A 20,567-nucleotide genomic window follows, 5' to 3' on the forward strand; every position below is an offset into this window, starting at 1 on the left:
TTTACGCCAACTGTACATAGCTCCTACCGCCATAGAACATAGCATTGAAAAGCAATTTCAAAAGGTGAAAATCATTTTGTGGACCCCGCCGATGGGCCCGAACCTAGCACATTGATCACCTTTCGCAACTTACCTTTCCCATAGATTCGCCATTGAAAAGAACACCAGTGGATTTCCAGCATTTGTAACATCAGATAGCTAGTTTCCGATTTAAGCGAAAAAAGAAAACTCTTCAAATTTACTCTGCTTCCCACTTGCCCACCTCACTCACACCTACAGACCGATTCGCAGCAAACTTACCCAAACATACCCACCGGATTCCCACCATAAATCCAAAAACCGGTCAATCCTATACTATTACCAATTGTTCACTCTTCAATTCTCAAAAAGTTCCCTCCACCTTCTTTCAAAACCCCCCTTTCCCAAAAGTCCAATTCCACCTCCTACCGACCAGTGAGAATCCGGCAGAAAATCAACACCAACTACAACTCCACCCTCCATGCTGTCTCGAGCCATTGGTGCCCTTGTGGGTCTTGCTGCGGTCTACAGCGCTAAACCAGCATACCTCAATGACACAAAAAGATCGTTTTACGAAGACGAGCAGTCCGTGTACCCTGTGCCTGGAACCATCACACCAGCTGAGTCTCAGAACTTGGGCCAGCAGTACGTTATGGAAGGCGTCACTGTGCGGACGACCGGAAGCGTTCAAAGCGTGATTAAAAGCGCCAGAGAGGCCGTCGTCGGCACCTTCACATGTTTCGAATCATGGCTCAATAACAGCAAGTCCAGGTACATCGAACTGGAGAGATCGGTCACCGACACCTTCTCGAGCTTGCACGACAAGAAGGAGGACCTCCTTCCCAACTCGATCTACATTGCTGTGGCGGCCTTGTCGGGCAATATTTTCGCCAGAAATAGAGGCATTGTCGCCAGAGCTCTTGCACCCACGATACTCGGCTTGGCCTCCTTCAAGTACTTCCTTCCTCACACCTTCACCAACACCGTTGGGTTGCTCTGGAGAGTCGAACAGAGGACCTTGCCCGAGGTGGCGCAGCAGCAGGCGCTGGCTTACAACGCTGCTGAAGACTGGGTCAAGGACGCTGGAAAGTCTGCTGTTCTGGGCCAGGAAAAGCTCTCGCTGGGCGTGGACTCGGCCAGAAGGAGATTGGCCCATGCTGCTGGATTGGAGCTTGAGCAGGACGTCACGAAGAAGGTGCCCGAGAAGAGGGATTGAGTGGATGGATGGCTAGAAGCTGGGGAGAAACCTCCCACTACATATACGGCCCGAGGCCAATAGAATGAAGAATGAAGAATGAAAATGACGAATGAGTAGCTGTTGATGGATAGTTGTTGAAAAGGGAGTTAAGCGGGGATTGATAGGGTAGTTGGTGACTGACTTGGAGAAGAAGTGGATCAACGGAGGGCACATACTGATGGGGTGCTTCAGAAAACATGAAAGTCGTTAGAAGCATCAGTAAAGATAAAACATGAGCATTTTCATGAACTTGCATATGGGCTGTTTTGGGTGTTGCCCTAGACGCTGGAGTCCGACTCACCGAGACTGCCTTAACGTCAAATGTACACTTTCTCCCCACACACACTTCTCTTAATCAAACTATTTAGCACGATATCCATTTTTCTTAAATCCAATAAAGAAAAATTAAATCAAGAAAGTTGAATAAATCGAGTTTTTTTTGTTTTTCAGGGTTTCGTGGACCCTGACTGCTCCGAAAGATGCGCCTTAAAGACCGACTCCCGCGTGCAAAGCCTTCAAACTAAAATAATAAACTGCCAAAGCACTAGTATATTGGATAAAGGGTTACCCGCCGGTCAGATCGCGTCTATAAATAAGGGCTGATCTACACGCGTTACATACTTTTAGAAACCACTTCTTTTCTTATCATGCTTGTTCTATTCCAGCACATCAATCCCTCTAGAAAATATGAAAGGTCCACCACAGGCTTTAAGTCCGTGATTGCCGTCTTTACTTATGTCTGTTGGGTTACTACATTGTCTATGATCCTTGCAATCTATGCTCTCAAACAGAGACCAGGAAATAATTTCCTGGAATTGATCGACGCCATTCCGGCGAATGTAAGTGTACACTACTCTATTTCTACCACCAACCTGTCGGATGTTTTTGTCGTGGTCAACGGCCCAGAATTTGGCGAATACTTACGTGAAAACTTGGTCGTGAATGGTAACCCACTGGTTTCACATACTCAAATTGGCAATCAAACATACCAAACTATGGTCTTTGAGGCAGTGAGCGTAAAACACTGGAAGCTTTCGGGTTTGGTTACTTTTGTGATACTGAGCCTTCTATGGTATGCTTTATGTCACTTGCATCAATAGAAGCGGACATGCCATGTTTCTCTCGTTGGCAGCTAGAGTCCACGAATTGGGGTTTTGGATGGCATGTTTCGTCATGATGATGGCCCATTACAAGTACGACACTTTGCGCCTCTTGATACCTTACATTGCGTTTTGGGTTTACCTGCTTTTCATGTGGGTCTTTTTCGAGAGAGCGGTGGGGTATACCTATTCAAATGCCCCAGAATTAAATTATACAGCCGAATGTCCAAGCGAAGGGGAAGACAAGGAGAATGAAGTGGGCGGTGAAGATGGAAATAGTGTCATCGCTCAAACCGACGGAGAGGAAGTTGATGAAGTCATCTTCCCAGACGAGATAGAAGGAGCTGGAGAGAACCTCGATTCAAAAGTATTCTAAAAATGGGGAAAAGGGTGTCAATCTTCCTTCAGAATTTGTCTCTGTGCCTCAGACGAAACCATATAGAGCTGTCCAGTACGAGCGGTTTACTGCTGTGGGCGAACTTGTCGATAACTTCAACAACTATCACCAAATTCTGGGGGTAAGTGACGCACCAAAGGCCCAATATAGCAGCAGCTTTTCAGCCCTCAAAGAATTTGGGTAAAGGGCCAAGCAAAGAGGAAGAATCTGTTGCCATACCTCATGTTACTGCTTCCCATGATACTGCCAACTTGGGTTAGCGAAATGGTGTTTTCCTTTAGCTTTGTCCGAGCCAGGCTAATTTTTATTTTTATATATCTTTCATATTGTTTACCGGTGTTGTTACTCATGCCATTACGTAGGGGGCTTCATTGAAGAGTAGCATATAATATAGAACAGCTTTTGGCAACGGTGATATCTCACTTAATGAGGATTTGAATATGGGAAAAGATCACGAGAAGTCAAGTTATACTTCCATTTCGGTACTCATGGTTGTGCTCCTAAGATATGTTAGGCATGACTGAGTAGAGCTACTGAAAGTGGTGATAGTCTTAAAAAAAAGAAAACTTTCAATGTAAACTGAAGAACTCTTTTAATGAACGATTCTTGAGTAAGCGGATGGAATCTAACACAGGCAAGCAACAGACTTTATCTCAATCGAAGAACAGGTCAGCCTCTTCGAGGGTTTCTGAAATTTACAAAAATAAAATCTTTCGTCTTTTATTCGACGACATTTTGGAACAATAAGCTATGTATACTGGTGGGCATGAATGACGAGCTACCTCTTTCTGCATCATTCTACATAATCGCCTACGGCGAGTTTTATTATATTATGAGAAAATTACCTATTTTCAGAGGGTCAATGGGAAATGCCGACTAGAATCTTTCACTTCATCGAGGAGGAGTTCAATCAACGGACAGTTGAAGAAACTTTATCTAGGCTTATCACCAAGAAGCCGTCTCATTATGTTTCACATCAGGTAAACAAGGTTACATGTGAAAACAGCAAAATGTGGAATGTGACGGCGCTTCATCTAAATTGTGTTACCAAAATGAGGGGTGAAGAGCTGAAGGATTCTTTTATAAAGCAAGCGAGGCGTAAGGACGGAGTTCTGGTGTTCGGCTCAGGTCCCAATTTACAAGATGGTACTTGCAGAGTCATAGAGTCAGTTTTCAAGAGAAATCAACTCGAGTTGAGCCATATTGAGTCACATATCAAAAACAGCTTTTGTGGGAGAGTGGAGATGGGAAATTCAACTTATGCCGCTAGGTGCCTCAAAGTCGGGAGTTCAATATTCCAGTATACTCCTGCTTTTGAATGCAAAGCATTCACTGAATATTACAACAGCGATGCTCAAGCCATGTAAGAAAAGACAATCGACACAGAGGACAGCTCGATCATCAGAGGAAAGCTTGAAGTGAGAAAGGTCCCGCTCAATGATATTGGAGCATTTGAAAAATACAATTTGGTATCGCCAAGGCTGAATGTCAAAAACTACTTTTCTTTCAGGCTTGTACAGTTGAAACCTTCATGGTGTGGGTGTATGCTGAGTGTTATGGCTACACGAGTGAAGGTTACTGCAATAGAGACCACAGAATGCAAAATTCCCTTCAATGAAGAGTACAAATACCAGGAAGAAGTCCGAGAAGTCATTCTCAAAGACGAAAGAGTCAACATTGTGATCAATGAAATGGACTTGAGAGGAGACGACAGACACTTTGAATTAGATCCTTCTTTGTATTCGTGCACACTTCCTAACCTAGGCGTGACGTTCTTCTCTAGGAATTGCAGCAGAACGTATGCTCTCAGGTTCAGTATAACGCTAATGTGTCTTGAGCAGAAATGTACCTCCACCTTTGACGTTACCATGAATGTGGTAGTACCATTGGAGGAGCAGGAGAAGAAAGAGAAGGCGATAAACCGTCTTGTCAAAAAAGAAGACCGAATTGTTATGAAACGGTTCCAGAAAAGTGAGGTAACAGTCCAGGAGATCAGCAAATGGACGGATAGGCAAAAGGCAATTGAAGGTAAGCGAGCTCTAACTTCCTATATTTGTGCCATCTCTGGTAAAGATTACATTCTTGGAGTGCTAACAGTTTCCCGATTCGGGCCAGTATCTGAAAAACAAAGGCTGCTTAGCCCTTCGAATAGTGGCATGGACCCTGATGACTTTGATGTTGACTACACTGACGCTATCCTTTTCAGTGACAGCGGAGGTTTTTCCGTTCCGGAAATGTGGATATGAAGATCGCAAGATCACCGTTTTTGAAGCCTAACCTTGTGGGAGGTCCCAATGCACTAAACAGTTCCAGCAAGTCTACCTACTGGCTACAAATTTGTAATATCTCCTTTTCAGAAGAAGCTTTGAAAGACTGCTTCCATATCTGGCTCCACCTGGAGCTGTGTGCATCAAGGGTTTATGCCAAGAATTTGAAGATTTTGCTCTTCACTAAAACATACATAGCCGAAGCAACAACCCTCTTTGTGAGTGACATTACACTACCAGAGGTAAAGTATGTGCCGTTTAAAGACTTTACGCTTAACTTATCGAGCAGATGTGCTAAATTCCCTAAAGAGGTTTTTGAGGGCAAGCTGCCTCCATTCGAACCTACTGTTGTGACAAGCCAATGCGTGAGAACAACCATAATTTGGATCCGGCTTGAGGTCAAAACGTTCTTTTCTGCTGCAGAAACCGTTGAATTAATCGAAGAATTGGTCGTTCCCGGTGACTACGAAGCTTTGGTTGAAAGCTCCCTGCTTCCACCGTACGTGGAGGAGGATAGGTCAATTAGGAAGTAGGGTTTCTTTAGTTTTGTTGGTTTTTGACGTTGTGGGATATTCTAGCACCTTGAGCGTTTCATAGTCAAACCCTTCTATACTTTCAGCTTCAGTGATTAAACTTTTTTGAGTCCATAGAAGAATGGAAGAGATTGAGGATCAAGAGTTTTTTCTTGTGAAGAGATTTGAATGTGGATCATACCTGGATCCACCAAACGCACGTATGTACTTATAACAGTTGAACCCAATGGGTGAATCATCTTTAATATTTGAGTGAGTCGGCGTTTCAAGGTGAATTAATAATTTTCTGAAGGCCGGATTTCTCGACCTCATATTTTTAATCAGGCGTGAACGACAAGATGGAAATTATTTTCCAAGTGAACCGATGGGCATGTATGACCTCGTCATTCTACAAAACGCCGAAGCATATTATATTCGAGATTGCCCACGTAGAGAAAAGCATTTGGCAATTGAAGTATTTAAAGAGCAGATATCACAAGGAACTGCCATCAGAAAATGTCGACAAAAGTCCTCCACTTCATCGAAAAAGATAAGAATCAAAGAAATGTCGAAAAGACAATATCGGAACTAATCAACAAGGAGCCATCAAATTATGTTTCGCATGATGTGAGCTCTTTCACTGAAAGTTCACACACTTGGAATGTGACCAGGCTTCAACTTAAGAATGTCACTAATATTGAGGCGACAGAACAGAAAGACTCCGATATCGAGAAGGTGAGGCAGAAGGAAGGTATTCTGGTTTTTGGATCAGGCCCCAACTTAAATGACGGTACTGGCAGAGTTATATTTACTGCTGTAAAACGGAATCAGCTAAAATTAAGCCACCTCGAGGCATTGATGAGCGGGTATTTCCAAAGTGAGAGTAACAGGTTCAATTCAACCTACTCAGACAGGTGCTTCAGCGTTGGAGGAGAGTTATTTCACTATGCTCCCGGTTTTGAGACCGATTCAGCATTCCAATGTCACAGAAGCCACGCACATTGGCTAGGAACTCACTCAATAGATCGAGATGAAAATGGCTCGGCGGTTCGAGGAACACTCAAAGTTTCCAAGTTCGGTCTTTATGGTTCCACTGAACGCAACTTGATACTACCAGAAAGGAATCTCAATAACGATTTTGAAATTGAACTTCATCAGTTGAAACCCTCATGGTGTGGGTGTATGCTGGATGTTATGGTTTCTCGTGTCAAGATTACTGCTGTAGAGACTACAGAATGCATTATTCCGCTTGATGAAGGATACGGATATGAAGGGGACATCCGAGAAGCAACTCTTCAGGACAAAGAATTCCAGACTGAAATCAAGAGATCTGACATGAAAGGAGATCACGACGACAGATATTTCAAGTTGCCTTTTGCTCACTACGATTGCAGCCTTCCAAACTTGGGGGCGACGTTTTTCTCCAAGAATTGCAGCAGAACTTACGCTCTCAGGTTCAGTGTAACGCTTATGTGTCTTGAAAAGAAGTGCACCTCCACCTTCAATGTCACATTGAATATAGTGGTAGGATTGAAGGAGTTTGAAAAGCTGAAGGCGGTGGAGAATGGTCTCTTTAAGAAAAGGGATTATTTATATATCCAGAACTTTCCAAAAACGGAGGCAGTAGCTCAGGACATTGACGAATGGGTAAGAAAGAAAGCGCTAGCCATTGGCAAGCTCACTCTTAACTCCCATATATGTGCCATTCCAGGAGAAGAGGTCATTTTTGGAATCATCACAGTTTCTCAATTTTGTCATGATATCCAAAACGATCACTCCTCCAGTCTCATAATAGAAGAGGACGAGGACAATGCTGTCGATCCGGCTGTTGATTACACCGACGCTATTGTGTACTCCAACCATTCTTTCCGTTTCCGCTCCAAGAATCTTGAAATGAAACTCAAAAGATCTCATTGTTATAGTCCTGGCGTGGTGCAGTATATGGGACGATATCAACCGGATGGGACCAAATTCGGACTTGGATGGAAGGCAAACAGCATGGTACTGGATGAACCGCTATGGACCAGTGACTCCTGGCTTTGCCTGGATGATCAAAAAAAAAGAACGGTTTATGTCAAGAAGATAAACATTTCGTTTGTTGAAAGAACACAGCGAAATGAAGGCGAGAGCCGCTCTCAAAAAGTGAAAACCCAAACATTGGTAGACAAAAAGTATGGAAGATTTCAAGGCGTGCCACTTCATATAAAAAAGGGGAGTGCTGAACTTCCAAAAGAGTTGCTCGATGGCGTATGGCCCCAATTCAATCCTACTGTTGCGACAAATCTGTTCTCTAGAGAAAATGCTCTTGAAATCCGACTTGAAATCAAGACATCCTTTGCCACCACGGAATACGTCGGACTCAGAATAGAGTACTTTATTTATGGAAACTACGATGCTTTGGTTGAGAGCTCGTCCCTTCCACCTTACCATGAGGAGGACGAGAAGCAGTTGACCGAGAAGGAAGGGTCCAAGTAGTGTTTGATTTATTTTGAATGCTTTCAGAAGTAGTTTCTGTTTCAATTATCCCTTGGGTGTAGAGATGAGGGACCAACCGAGTCTCAGTCGTTTGTTCAGAGATTTCCACTGAAGACCTTCACAAGTCATTGTTTTATCGCATGTCTAGGCTGGGCTTCTAGTCTGATGTATAAAATCAAAGAGGAAGAAAATGCTCCAATGGTCCATATATGGCAGAATGGGCATCCACATAGTGCTGGCAGAAGTGTCCGTCATCCACTAACAAGCTGTTGTAGTTTGGCGATGGAGTCAATGTTGGAATCTCTGAACTTCAAACGAAACGCCCTGGATATTTGTAGGTCTTGGTATTGAATCGTTCTGAGTTTTGCATGACGACCCCAAGTACACTCACAGTTTTTGCCGGATTGGCATGAACATTATGAGTTGGAGGGTTCATGGAGCATGGGAGAGTTCATGAAGCATGGGAGAGTTCATGAAGCATGGGAGAGTTCATGAAGCATGGGAGAGTTCATGAAGCATGTTTGGAGAAACAAGCAGCAAGTCGTTTTGTTGGAATGTGTCTGAGATGTTTAGAAGCTCCCCAAATGAAGAAGTTACGCTTCTGAGGCTCAGGTCGGAATCCCTTGGTGGTCTTCTACGTTGATCGGTTCTCAAGGGTCCCCCTTGGGTAATCCAATCCTGGTCGGGTAGCACCCAATTTCCTCCTGTTTCACTATAGTTTCTATTACTTGGTAAAGTAATGCAAAGTCACTGAAGCTGTAGATGCAGCATCTCTCAATTGCTAGCATCGTTCCCCTAGTGGCCTTGTAAGTGAAGGTAGGGCTATAGGGGCCGGAACTTGACAAACATGCTGACGGAAAACCCTCCTTTCAGTTTACTTTGATAATTGCAAAGACAATGAGAAAAAAACAAAAACCCCTTGCCTTTTTCTGCCCGCTCTCCAACCTCACTTCTCAAGACTTCTGTGGTGCGGCTTTTTGCAGCCATTTCTACTACACCACTTTTTTCCAGAAACCGCCAAATTTTCGAAAATCATGGACGAAGACTTCCTGGCGCCGGCGCCCGGCTGGACGTTCCGGCTTCCGTGGCGCCGCAAGGTGTCTGCCGCCGACGTGGCGAAACTCCAGGCAAAAACCAACAAGCGGTCCAGAAAGCTCCACAGAGCGCTAGATAAACAGAAAGCAGCTCTTCAGGCGTGGGGTGCGTCGCTTTCGGACGAAAACAGAGACATGATCTTCCACTACGTTCGTCTTGTGGACCAGCTCGGCGATGTTTTGAAGTTTGACGGTCCTTCTGACGCCATGGAGGGTGTTGCAGCCAGAGAAGCGAAAAGAGAGGAGCTTGTGGCGAAAGACCAGAAACTAGTGAAGCAAAGGGCACATGTGGCTGTGAAGTACGGGCCCAAGTGCACCCAGGCGTTGGAATTGGGCGAGGAAATCAAGGAAAACAGGTCCCGAATCGCCCTGTCTCTGGAGCAGCTAGCTGAGGCTATAGGAGTGGAACTTCGAGAAGCGTTGGGGCAGTATCTGGGGAGAATGAAGGTTGCGGTAGGACGGGTTGGAAATGCAGCAGAAAGGTTGGCAAATGGCGATGATAGTGGAGAATTGGAGTGCAAGTTTGGGGTAAGTGAAGTGAAGGTTCCTGAGGAGGAGAAGGCTGAAGAAACCTCTATTGAGGAGGTTGCCGAAGTTGAAGAGGAAGCTGAAAAATTTGAGGATATCCCAAAAGCCAAGGACCAGCCGTGGGCGAGAATGCCTTCCATGTTTGCACGAGCTCTGACGATAGTTGGAAAGAAGGTGAGGAAAGGCGAGTTGGAAAAGAAGATCTTGAAACCTGAGGATACAAAGTATCCATACCCTTCTGATCCCAAGGAAATCAAGGCCCTTTTGGGCAAACAAGCCTTGGAAAGGAAGGAAAATCGGGCTCAGATGCCCTTGAGGATGGCATCCAGATTGGAAGCTGAAAAGATCGGAAAAACTGAACTCCAGAACGAATGGGCAAACGTCGACAACGATATCGACGAAAAACTACAAGGCCGAGGCACAGGCGCCAACGGCACCGTCCACCGCATGTGGAACGGCTGGTGATCGGGTCGTCTATAATACATGCTATTTTATCTACATCAGATCCTTGAAGATCTTCTTGCCAATCTCGTACGACGAGATCATGATGGCACACAGCGGGGCGATTTTCATCACACGGGGGCCGAACCCGCTGTACAACGCTCCCAAGCCTTCGTTGCGGTAGATCTGCTGGAGGAACAGGAACATCAGTGGTTTCGTCAGCGGCTTTCTTTGCTCCGTGGCAATTTGAAGTCGAGTCTTGCCCACGTCAAAAGGGTTCGTGAATGCTGCAGCGACTACTCCACCCATCGAGCCCAGCAAGAAACTGGTGGTGAACACCTTCCAGTCATCCTGGTGAGAGGCAGCAAAATCAACCTCCATAGCTCCACCAATACGGTCCTTGAAGAGCTCGTAGCACAGCCAGTAGATGCCCGAGAAGGGCACGTCTCTCCAGAGCGTGATCTTCAAACCAGTGAACATCGAGCCAATGCCGCGGGTCTTGAACGACAGGCTTAAGTCTTTGAGCAAATTCTTTAAGATCTGGGAGCGTGGCTGGTCGTTGCGGACCTCGTGTGGAATGGACTGGAGTCTGGTCTTGAGCAACTCGACAGGAGCCACCACCGTTGCAGCCATGGTTCTGGCAAAGGAACCGCAGAGTAGCGGATTCAACATTTCTCCCTTGAAGGGCAGTCTGTCACGGATGTACTCATAGCCTGTGAAGTATATGATATTAGAAGGAATGGCCATGAATAGCGTCAAGCTGAGTCCTCGCCAAAGAGTGGTGATACCCTCGTTTCGGCTAATCACGGACATGCCTTGAAACGTCGAGGTGATCTTGGGACACACCTCCGCCGCCTCACAGTAGTGGCCCGTGACCCAAAAAACGCCTGGAGGTTGTAGCGCCGCTGCTGTTCGTGATAGCGTAGATGCAGCGGAGCTGAAAGATGCTTTAGATGCTGATGGTGGCGGCTTCATAGCCACCTTGGGAGTGGATTGAGAGCAGCACAGGAAACCTTGCATGACTTCCTGCTGCTGGACTCTGATTCTAACAACGTCAAAGGGCGTCACCACTAGAGACGTGATAAAGGAGCCCAGACACGCTGATAGCATTCGCTGAACGGCGGTGATGTCGCTGTTTGTTGGAGGCCCGGGCGTTTTCGGAAGTGCTCCGGGCGAATGGAGGTGCAAGTCTTCATCTTCGATGGCAGCCGCTAGTTCCAGGGATAGCGACATGAGCTAGGAAGTGGCGAGACAGGCTGCTGTTAGAAGCAAGCAGGGTTACTTTTTCAAGCGTGAGATTGGGTGCGGACTGCAGATAACTTGACAGCACCCAAAGCAACCACTCGTGGGCAATGGAATCAACAAGCTTTGTGGCAGAATATGGTTGATGTTAGCTTTTTCAAAAATTTGCGTTGCCTGGGAGATCTTCTAGGATATGTTTCCAGAATCGGGAGCAATCCCGCGCCGCCGTTGTCACGATTTTGCCATTGTGCGAATCGGACTAATGGTTGCAAATCTAGCCGGGACTAATCTTCCATGGAAGCGTTTTGGTGATATCACCAATTTAGTACTCCTCCACAATGTCGCTGCACTGGTACACATTAATATTGCCATCCTGGTTGTAGTTGGTGGCAATCATCATTCTGTGGGGATGGAAAGCGACATTTGACAAGTAGTTCAGAGTCCGGTTGGCTAAGTAGTGGTCATGTGGGTTCTTGAGCGTGTGTATCATGTCACCACTAGTGGTCCAGATGTCAACCAGCTTGGAAGCCGTGGTGATGATAGGAGCATGCTCGTGAACATCCATGCATCTGATATTGCGTTCATCGCTGGTGAATGTGAGCACTGGCTCTGATAAGCGAATATCAAAGAGATTCACGTATCCGTCAGAGGATCCACTAACGAGTTCTCGGAAACCACCTCTTTGCATGTGCACGTTTCGGACTGATCCACGGCCCATATCCTTGATTGCGCCTCTTCCATTCTGCCAGACCTTAACCATAGATTCTCTAGCATCAAGCCTTCTATCGTACACCCTCAAACTGCCATCGTCAAACCCTGCCACGAATATGTTGCCTGCAACTTGATCCGAGGTAAGGGAAGTGATGGACGATGAAGATCTCGCGGGAATATCGATGGTACAAAGTTCTCTGGGAGCATCCCATACTCGGATGATTTTGACATCTCCACTCACCAAAAGCGAGCCTCTAGACTGCTGCCACTCACTAATGAGACCGGAACTCTTGGAGGTCAAAAGAAGATCTGTCAAAGCTCTCCAGGCTGTCACAAGCTCGACATCTCTGGCTTCTTGATCAAGGTGGAAGTTCTTGTACATCTTGATCACACCATCCGACGAGCCTGTCATGACCAACGGTTCGTCGTCCTCGTTGATGAACTTGATATCGGTAATCTTTGTGCCAAAGGGATTGCTGTTGGAGAACTTCGTAACCATCTCCTTATTCTCCCAGTTCCACACGGAGACGTTATCCTTTTCGTCCGAAGCAACAAGAAGTTTTTCGAATTGCATGAACTTGATGAGTTTAGGCTGAGATTTGTTGTTCAAAACAGTGAGCTCCCTGTTCCAGTCGCCACGAATAGCCATCATCTTTTGAGGCTGGGTTTCCTGAATGGTGCTCTCGTTTCTGTTTCTTCTCCAAAGCCTCTTCATATACTCTTTTGAACCAGGCTCATCGATCTCTGTCTTCGACATCTGGGGCTCTTGGAAATATTCACAGCTATAGTCAAAGAACCCAGACTCATCAGGAAGTTCAGGCTCTTTTTCAAAGTCTCTTGCAACATATCTTGGTGTCTTAGGTCTGTAGTTTGAGCCATACTGACTAATAGCTGGCCCAGGCTTCAAAATTCTAGTGAAGTTATTAAGTTCTGTATCGTCATTGATGTGGAAGCTTCTGAACAATTTGGAAATGCTCAAGTTCTTGAGCTTGGAGGAAATGGACAGCGAGTCCAGTGCATCATCGGCAGCAGAGCCTCTGTTCATGTTTCCATGCGAGATAGCTCTCGTCTTCAAAGATGAGCCATCAATTGTCAATGCGTTCTTTCTATTGAGAACTGAACCACTGGATGCTTGTCTACGAACACCATCGCTTCCTTGCAAGAGCATGGGTGTACGATTAACGATAGGCTGCACAGGCTTTAAGTTGTCAGAGATGCTGATGGTAGACTTGCTCAACAAGTAGTCTTGCATTTCTTTGACAAGTTCACCGAGCTCGCTTTCTCCAAGATTAACCATGACTGAGTCAATGAGAGTTTCGGCAAGCTGCTTCACTTCGAGATGTGGATCTTCAGACAAGATCAAAAGTGCTTTCCAGATGGAACTGAAGATGGAGCCATAGGCAGGTGACTTTTTGCGGAACTCATGCAAATTGTTTGGGTTGTCAATAAGAACAATCTCCTCCTCAAGTTGGTTGAAGGCCACAACCATGAAAAACTTATTGTATACCTTGATGAAACGATTGATGAAGAAGACAATCTCCTTGCGGACAATAGTAGATCCATCGCCCATAAGGCGTAAAATGACATTAGCCAACTTGAGGTCTTGCTGGCGTAACTCGTCCAGTCTCAAATCAGCGTTCATGCCATTGCCTTGATTAGCGTTTTTCTTTGGCAGTTCATTGGACAGTTCGTTCGGGTCAGTCAAGAATGTAGTAAGTGCAATGATGATAGAAGTTCTCACCTCTGGGATCGGATCATTAATCAAAGTGAGGAACTTTGCGAGATAGCCATCTTTATAGATAATCCATCTTCCGTCCTTGTACTTGTACCAAAGTTGCGAAAGAAGTAAGCAACACCACTGTCTGAGTAATGGGTTCTCACTCAGTTGCAAAAATTTGAGACAGTTGCTGACAAGCTCGATAGAGAAGCACAAACGCTGGCCGTTTCTGAAATCTTTAATGAAAAGCGTCAAGATGAACGCACTCATGGCCTTGTGATCGTCATTGACCATGACTGAAGTGGCGCCTCCATTTGCACCGTTCATGTTTCCTCCTGGAGCACCAGGAGCACCAATAGAGTTCAGTGGACTGGAGTTGAGAATGAGGTAAAAGTAATTGTAGCCTTTGTCTTTGCAGAGTTCTTGCTGCGTGTTCTTGTAGTCAATGGCCATGATTCTGGTCCAGATGAAAATAAGAACAGGCTTCAATTCCTGCGCTGGACTCTGAAGTAATTTGAGCACGTATGGAAAAATACCAATAGAAAGAGACAAGTAGACTGCCCAAGGTCCTAAATCGAGGAACTTTGAGAGCAATATTAACGCCCTCAAACGGTGGACCTGGGAGAGCAAGACTTGAAGCACGATAGGTAGCTGCTCGGGTGGATTCTTTGTAGATGGCCCTTCGTATTTCAACCAAATGTCAAATGCTGTTAATTGCTGTTCGAAAAAGGTGGAGTGCTGGTAGTTTGAGAGCATCTGGCGCTGGTTTGGAAGCGGCTGTTGTTGATTTTGCTGTTGAGACAAGGATATGCTGGCACGGCTGCCGTTTGAGTTTCCGTTTGAAGTCGACTGTGGGGTGACATTGTTCTGTGGAACTGGAGGTGGTGGCGGCGTGGGAACCGTGTATGAGTACGGATCGGGATTATTGTTCTTGATCAACTGGGCGAAAACCTGGTCGATGGCCAAGTCCCAGGAGTTCCACATGGAGTGGAAACGCACCGACTCGGGTAAAGGCGGATCACTGATGGGATTGCAGTTGAAATGTGGCATGACTCTCTTGGCCAAAAGGAAGTTTCTGAAGAGTGCAGCCACCATGAGGTCCTGACGGAAGAGTTTCTTGAAAATCGGCCTCGAGAGCGAGGTCCATGCTATTGTGTCTGTGATGGCGGTGAAGATCCAGTTGAGCTCACCCAATGGCGTTCTTCTGTCTGTGAGTTTGCCAGGGATGATCACGTTGCCGTTGCTGTTGCGTGGGAGCATCAGATAGTACGAGTCCTTGAGCGGCAGCTGCATGATGAACCACTTGATGGAGATGTCAATTGGACACGTCAAGCAGCCGGTGAACAAGTCTGCGGGCAATTCAGGGCTCATGGGGAGCGTTTCGTTGGACTTGCATGCTGCCAATTGGATCGAATCGAGGTATGATGATGTAGGTGAGGGAGCACTCAAATCGTGGTTGCCCTCGTTGTCGTCGTCGATACGTTTCTGGACGAACTTCTTGAAATTGTGCACAATGTTTCCAGCGGAGTTGCAGTCGTACACAAAAATAACCGGCGCCCCGAGCCACGTTTGTAGGTCGTACAAGGAAATGGGGATATACTGGGTGTAACCACGGTTAAAGACCCAGATTTCGCCGCTGGCGGTAGGCTGAGGAACGCCGTGGCCGTTGTAGTGAAACAAGATGCGTTCGTCCTTGGCGTTTCGCCGGAGCGTGTTACAAAAACGCTTCACATCCTCCACACACGGATCCAACAGCTGTTTGTAGCGAGTTCTCAAGGAAAGCGTCTCGTACTGGCTCTGTAGGTTCTTTCCAATCGCCTCGATCGCCTTCTTTGTATCGGGAAACGCCGAAGGGTCACACCACGCCTCGAGCTTGGCACACGGGTATGTTTTCATGATATCTGGAGGATCCACGCCCAAGTTCAAACAAAGCACCAAAACGGCACTGATGGTTTTCTGGCGTTCCTTCATGACTTTCCAGTCGCGGATCGGCTGGTGGTTCTTGGCGTACTCCGGAAGCCGTTTCATTTCCTCCGTGACAGGATTCCCGTTGGTGTTATGGCGCTTATCGTCAAAGTATATGTAAAACGTGTTCGCTAGCAGCAGGAGAAACTGCTCGGAATTGTAGTCCTCGTCGAAACCATGGCGCATTTTCGAATTTAGCGGCTGTAGCGGCCGGGGTCCGTAGTATACGAGGGACATGCTAGATAAGATAGTAGTAGGTGGGATGGTGATGTTGGGAAGGTGCAGGATGGGAGGGTGGAGTGGTAAAGGGGGGCAGGATTGGATAAATGGGGTGGGTTTTGGATTTTGGGGATTTGGAGGCGTTTTTCTTCTTTCTGGTTTTTGGAATTTTGGGTTTGGGCTGGAGGAGTGGGGTGGTGGATGGATGGGTGGTTTGTTCAATGGCTGCGAAAGTGGTCTTGCGACTGGGATAAGGATGGATGTTTTGGAATCGTCTGGGGTGGATACTTTTCTTTTGAATATGGTGGTAGGACTGAAAGGAATGAAATACTGAAAAGGAAGCTGGATATGTTTTGTTGATGTTTGTTGAGGTGGGGCTTTTGGAATCTTCGGGGTATGTGGAGGATATGGGATACTGGGAGACTGTGATATTCAGGTGGGCGGTGTCATATTTTTTGTGTAGGCAATTATATGGCGTATTGTGGTGGCGATGTCTGTTGGTGTGGTGGTTTAGCATCTGCTTTGGTGTGGACTTTGAAGTGGGCTCTTTCGGACCACCAGGAAGAAATGTGGTGGATTGAGTTTCAGAAAAGTGGGACTTCTGCTTTCTTTTATAGGTGAAACAGGTAAAGCCAGGTCATCTACCGGGCAGCCGGGTCATTCATTTTACATAATATTCGTGGTACATCCAAAGGGTAACTCCAGTGCTGGAGTTTCCGATATGGTAAACTGATGGATGACGAGGTGAAATACCAAAACATCAAAGGTTGAATTTTGGGTATTGGGCAGTTTCTCGTGCTTGGGGAAAGCTTCAAAAGATTGCATACCAATTCGTCCATGGTAATGTAACATTCGTCTATGGTAATGTAGCTGCTACGTACCCTACCGAGACTTTGAAAAGCAAAACGTATACTCACGTATTTGGCTAATTGATCGAACGAAGAGTGCAATTTATTCATTTTCCCTCTATAGAGCTTCGATTGCGGTATTTAGTTTGGTTGGTGCACCCTTGAGTTGTGATTTCGCAGCCATCTTAGGAACCATTGAACATGACAAGTAGTACAAACTGAAGGAAGAGAAAGAACTCTATAGTTTCCATCAATTTAGGACTGCAGTCTCTTTAATTATTGTATCACTAGCTTAAACAAATCAGTTTCATCTCTAAGCCACTACCACCCATCGAACCGACACCAACGCTTTTCGTGTAAAGGAAAGTCAACAAACAAAATCCACATTTACGAAACTGAAGAAAAAGTCTCAACCCTCCAAACTGCTCTACTCCATTTCATTGACTCCACTGACCACCTCCACCACCTCTTCTGGTGGTGATGCACTGGTGCAGGAAAATCAACAACTCCATGTCTTCAGGTAGTGGAACGGACTCCAGCGGATCGGGCCTGGGTTCGGAGTCAGGCAGCTCGTCCGAGTCAGAAAACGACGCCCAGGCCTTTTTGAAACCTGTTTTTGTAAAGAAAACCCACAAACTGAAGGCTCCTCAGACAAGCAGTGGAAACGTCCTAGCCAAAGCCGAATTCCAGCAGAACCTCGAGGCGAAAGAAGCCAAGGTGGTGAGTTTCGATGGGGTTGACGATACAGACGACGTTGACCCCGAAGGCGAGTTTGAGGCGTGGAAAGCACGTGAAAGAGCCAGAAAGGCAAGAGACTCCAAGGTTGATGATGAAGAGGAGGTGGACGGAAAAGGCGGGGTATTCTACCGTGGTGTTGGCGAGGAGCTTCTTAATAGAGAGGAGGGGGAAGTAGAGGGAGACCATTCCAGGCCCCTCAGGTACAAGGCTCACTAAGCGGTTAATGCTGATAACGGGTATTCGAACAGAAGATCAGAAAGAATGACAATTTGAAGATGGCTATGAATGAAGGCAGCTAAACGTTAAGCTCGTCAATGGTATGACGAAGAAGCTTAGGGGCGTTTAGTATGGATAACTGGCAGGATCTGTACTCTCGATGTGGAGGAAAGGCCAGTTGTGAGGTATCGATTATCACAGAAGCGGACAGAAAAGCTCCTCAGTGTCATTTGAAGTCATCTTTGGTGGAGTCCTCAAAATGCTTAAAAAAGCAGACGCTTGTTGCAATTGGGGAAGCATGGCTGATGGGATAGCTGGATGAGCCAGCTTCTGGGTTGTCTATGAGGAGAGCAATTCTAAGAGCAAAGCGTCAGTGTACCCTGTTTCGCCTATCATTGTCTTCAACCTGCCAAAATTAACAAGCGTTTCTACCATTTGGTCATCGTCCAGCTATGTCCACCAATCCACTCAAACTCCAAGAAAGCACCGTCGATCAAGCAAACAACCCAAAAAACATCCCTTCTCCGCCTTGCATTCCTCCACTTCTGCCAGTCCCATGACCTCCAGAATGTCGCCAGGGCGTTGACTTACATCACCTTATCGTCAGCAAATAAGCGTTCATCACGACGATCGACCGTCGATCCCGATAACAGGCAAACGCAGCCAGCACAGCCCACAATGCCCTTACACAAACTCATCTACACATCCTTCCATGACATTTTCATTGCTATGCTAAATACGGTCCAGGATATCGCTGGACAGGCCTGTGAAACCACAGACATGAATGGGCAATGCTAGCAGGCCCGAGAAATGAACACTTCCTTCGAAGAAATGATGGCAAGGCATCCGCTGGACTGTACGCCTCCGGGGAAGAATGGAGTTAGCACTCCAGCAGCTTGGCGTTCACCAAAACACCCTGCCAGCTGTAGTACTTGCTCATGTTCACGTGGTGCTTCTTGGCCGTGCCGCTTTCGTACATCAGGCACCCGTACAAACTGGCGTATGGAGGCGTGTAAAGGTGTAGACTCACGGCAAAGTCGCTGGTTTCGTTCGAGATCTTATGGAGGCCAATGTCGTCGGAAATGTACCCCACCTCGTCACGGCCCAACTTGCTCACCAGTCTGGGCTTCATTTCACCCTCGTGGTCGGGAACGTCATATAGCGATTCCGTCAACTCGCCCTTGAGAATCTTCATGCAACAGTGGGCATTGGCGTGGTCGTGAATAGCACTACCTTTGCCGGGCGACCAGACCAAAATAAGGAGGTTGGCGTTGCCGTTGATGTTCAAAATGCCGTTTCTGGTGTAACCTTTGGTGGCATCACTCAAGGCGTACTTGCCCCAGTGGGCTTCCTTGGAGTGGTACTTTTCCATGATGGCTTTGATTTCATTCACATCGATATCGTCCAGAGCAAGGCCCTTGGACGTGCCAAGGACAGATTTGAGTTCGGCAATGAGATCGCCGAATTCGTTATCTAGAACCAAGTTGTCTTCTCCTTCTTCTTCCTTGTTGCCGAAGGTGGGCACTGGTTTGTGGAGGAGGGGCAGAGGCGATGGGGAATGTTGACACTGAGCATACTGTGGCTGGCGATAGTAAAAATGTGGATGGCACAAAGGAAGTGGGAGGACTATCGAGGGGTATTTATATAGTCGGATTCTGGGCCTATCTGACACAAAAAGCATGGCCATGTACGGTTTCTCCCATGCATAAGGTGGTATACACGATAGAGACTTGTGATAGGGCCAGGGCCGCTCACCTGCCGCATTAGGCATGTATACTGCACACACACGGCCCGCGCGGGACCGCTGCGGTGGCTAATCGGCGCCTTCTACGTTCGGCAGGCGTGGGAAAAGCGCGCGACATTGCGCCCTTATAATGAGCAAATGTCGCAGCGGGGCTCGGCTCCTTCCGAATGAGGACCAAGGCCGACGTGTCTCCTCCCGCCACCGCCCCGACAATACCCTTATTTTTTATGTAGAGTCGTGACGTTGCATCAAGCGAGCCGTTATTGTGAGCGTTTGACGGGCTGCGGCGCTCAAATACTAGCGTCTGTAAAAAGCTGTAACTGCTTAATGGTGAGTGATGCCGCTAATAATAAAAATGTCTCCCTGTACCAGGGGTAAGCTCTTAGCGGAAGTCCATGGTTTTTTTTAAACCCGGGTACTTGGCACTGATGAGTGTCGCAAAAACACGCCTGTTGTCCATCCAGCTTTCTTGGAATAAAGGCTTAACCGTGGAGATAATGGAGATAATTCGTGACCTCCAGCAAGAAACACGCTAAGCCGCTAAGCGAGTGATGGGTGTCTTTGCATCCAAGCCTTCTTATTGGCGGACTCGGGATGGAAGGATGGTACAGGGAATGACGAAAGAGAGCAAGAATCATAACAAAGTACGTGAAACGATGGATTTTTGAATATTAATTGATACTTGTCTTGCCGCACAACCAAGAAATGTGGGGACGATTTGTAGCCATTGGGTTGATTAATTGAATTGCAAGAAGAAGTCGACCAAGACACACATCGGTCATATATACTCGCTGAAACCCAGCAACATAAATCTCATGTGAATCCCAGCAACAAGAATTTGAATTTTGCGAAATCAAGAACTAGCTTATCTTAGCTTCAACCGAGGACCGAATTATATCCAATGAAAGACACTCCATGCTTCTATCCAATGGAAGGAACTGTCCATACTCACTCAAAGCTCTCCTTTTCTACTAAGCTGGTTTTTGGATTTCTCCCAAATCGGAAAACACCACTGGCCCTGGAACCTTAAACGTCTATTTCATGCAAAAACCAACGCATTTAGGGGCTCGATGTTTGAATGCCCTTTGCGGTTTTCGT

The 20,567-nt window shown here is 46.5% G+C and overlaps 7 protein-coding genes across 7 annotated transcripts; 4 read left to right on the forward strand and 3 right to left on the reverse strand. All coding sequences in view use genetic code 12, as the record gives it.

Moving 5' to 3' along the window:
- Positions 1 to 499: 499 nt before the first annotated feature.
- Positions 500 to 1,234, forward strand: CXQ87_001952 (uncharacterized protein; the record flags this gene model as incomplete). Its single annotated transcript, XM_025480474.1, has 1 exon — positions 500 to 1,234. The coding sequence occupies one exon, from the start codon at positions 500 to 502 to the stop codon at positions 1,232 to 1,234; it is 735 nt and encodes a 244-aa protein (XP_025334774.1).
- Positions 1,235 to 1,902: 668 nt separating this feature from the next.
- Positions 1,903 to 8,006, forward strand: CXQ87_001953 (uncharacterized protein; the record flags this gene model as incomplete). The annotated part of the gene is made up of 8 exons (XM_025480475.1): positions 1,903 to 2,293; positions 2,319 to 2,722; positions 2,745 to 2,873; positions 4,126 to 4,977; positions 5,262 to 5,536; positions 6,203 to 6,347; positions 6,606 to 7,468; positions 7,748 to 8,006. 8 exons carry the CDS (start codon positions 1,903 to 1,905, stop codon positions 8,004 to 8,006), a joined length of 3,318 nt encoding a protein of 1,105 aa, XP_025334775.1.
- Positions 8,007 to 9,040: 1,034 nt separating this feature from the next.
- Positions 9,041 to 10,093, forward strand: CXQ87_001954 (uncharacterized protein; the record flags this gene model as incomplete). The annotated part of the gene is made up of 1 exon (XM_025480476.1): positions 9,041 to 10,093. One exon carries the CDS (start codon positions 9,041 to 9,043, stop codon positions 10,091 to 10,093), a length of 1,053 nt encoding a protein of 350 aa, XP_025334776.1.
- Positions 10,094 to 10,123: 30 nt separating this feature from the next.
- Positions 10,124 to 11,302, reverse strand: MTM1 (Mtm1p; the record flags this gene model as incomplete). Its single annotated transcript, XM_025480477.1, has 1 exon — positions 10,124 to 11,302. The coding sequence occupies one exon, from the start codon at positions 11,300 to 11,302 to the stop codon at positions 10,124 to 10,126; it is 1,179 nt and encodes a 392-aa protein (XP_025334777.1).
- A 331-nt stretch (positions 11,303 to 11,633) lies between these two features.
- KOG1 (ubiquitin-binding TORC1 subunit) lies at positions 11,634 to 15,941 on the reverse strand (the record flags this gene model as incomplete). Its single annotated transcript, XM_025480478.1, has 1 exon — positions 11,634 to 15,941. The coding sequence occupies one exon, from the start codon at positions 15,939 to 15,941 to the stop codon at positions 11,634 to 11,636; it is 4,308 nt and encodes a 1,435-aa protein (XP_025334778.1).
- A 1,340-nt stretch (positions 15,942 to 17,281) lies between these two features.
- On the forward strand, positions 17,282 to 17,725 carry CXQ87_001957 (uncharacterized protein; the record flags this gene model as incomplete). Its single annotated transcript, XM_025480479.1, has 1 exon — positions 17,282 to 17,725. One exon carries the CDS (start codon positions 17,282 to 17,284, stop codon positions 17,723 to 17,725), a length of 444 nt encoding a protein of 147 aa, XP_025334779.1.
- Positions 17,726 to 18,605: 880 nt separating this feature from the next.
- On the reverse strand, positions 18,606 to 19,300 carry CDG1 (Cdg1p; the record flags this gene model as incomplete). Its single annotated transcript, XM_025480480.1, has 2 exons — positions 18,606 to 19,249; positions 19,294 to 19,300. The coding sequence occupies 2 exons, from the start codon at positions 19,298 to 19,300 to the stop codon at positions 18,606 to 18,608; spliced, it is 651 nt and encodes a 216-aa protein (XP_025334780.1).
- Between the last annotated feature and the right edge of the window lie 1,267 nt (positions 19,301 to 20,567).

This window comes from Candidozyma duobushaemuli, assembly GCF_002926085.2.
Source record: "Candidozyma duobushaemuli strain B09383 chromosome Unknown B_B09383, whole genome shotgun sequence".
NCBI lineage: Eukaryota > Fungi > Ascomycota > Pichiomycetes > Serinales > Metschnikowiaceae > Candidozyma > Candidozyma duobushaemuli.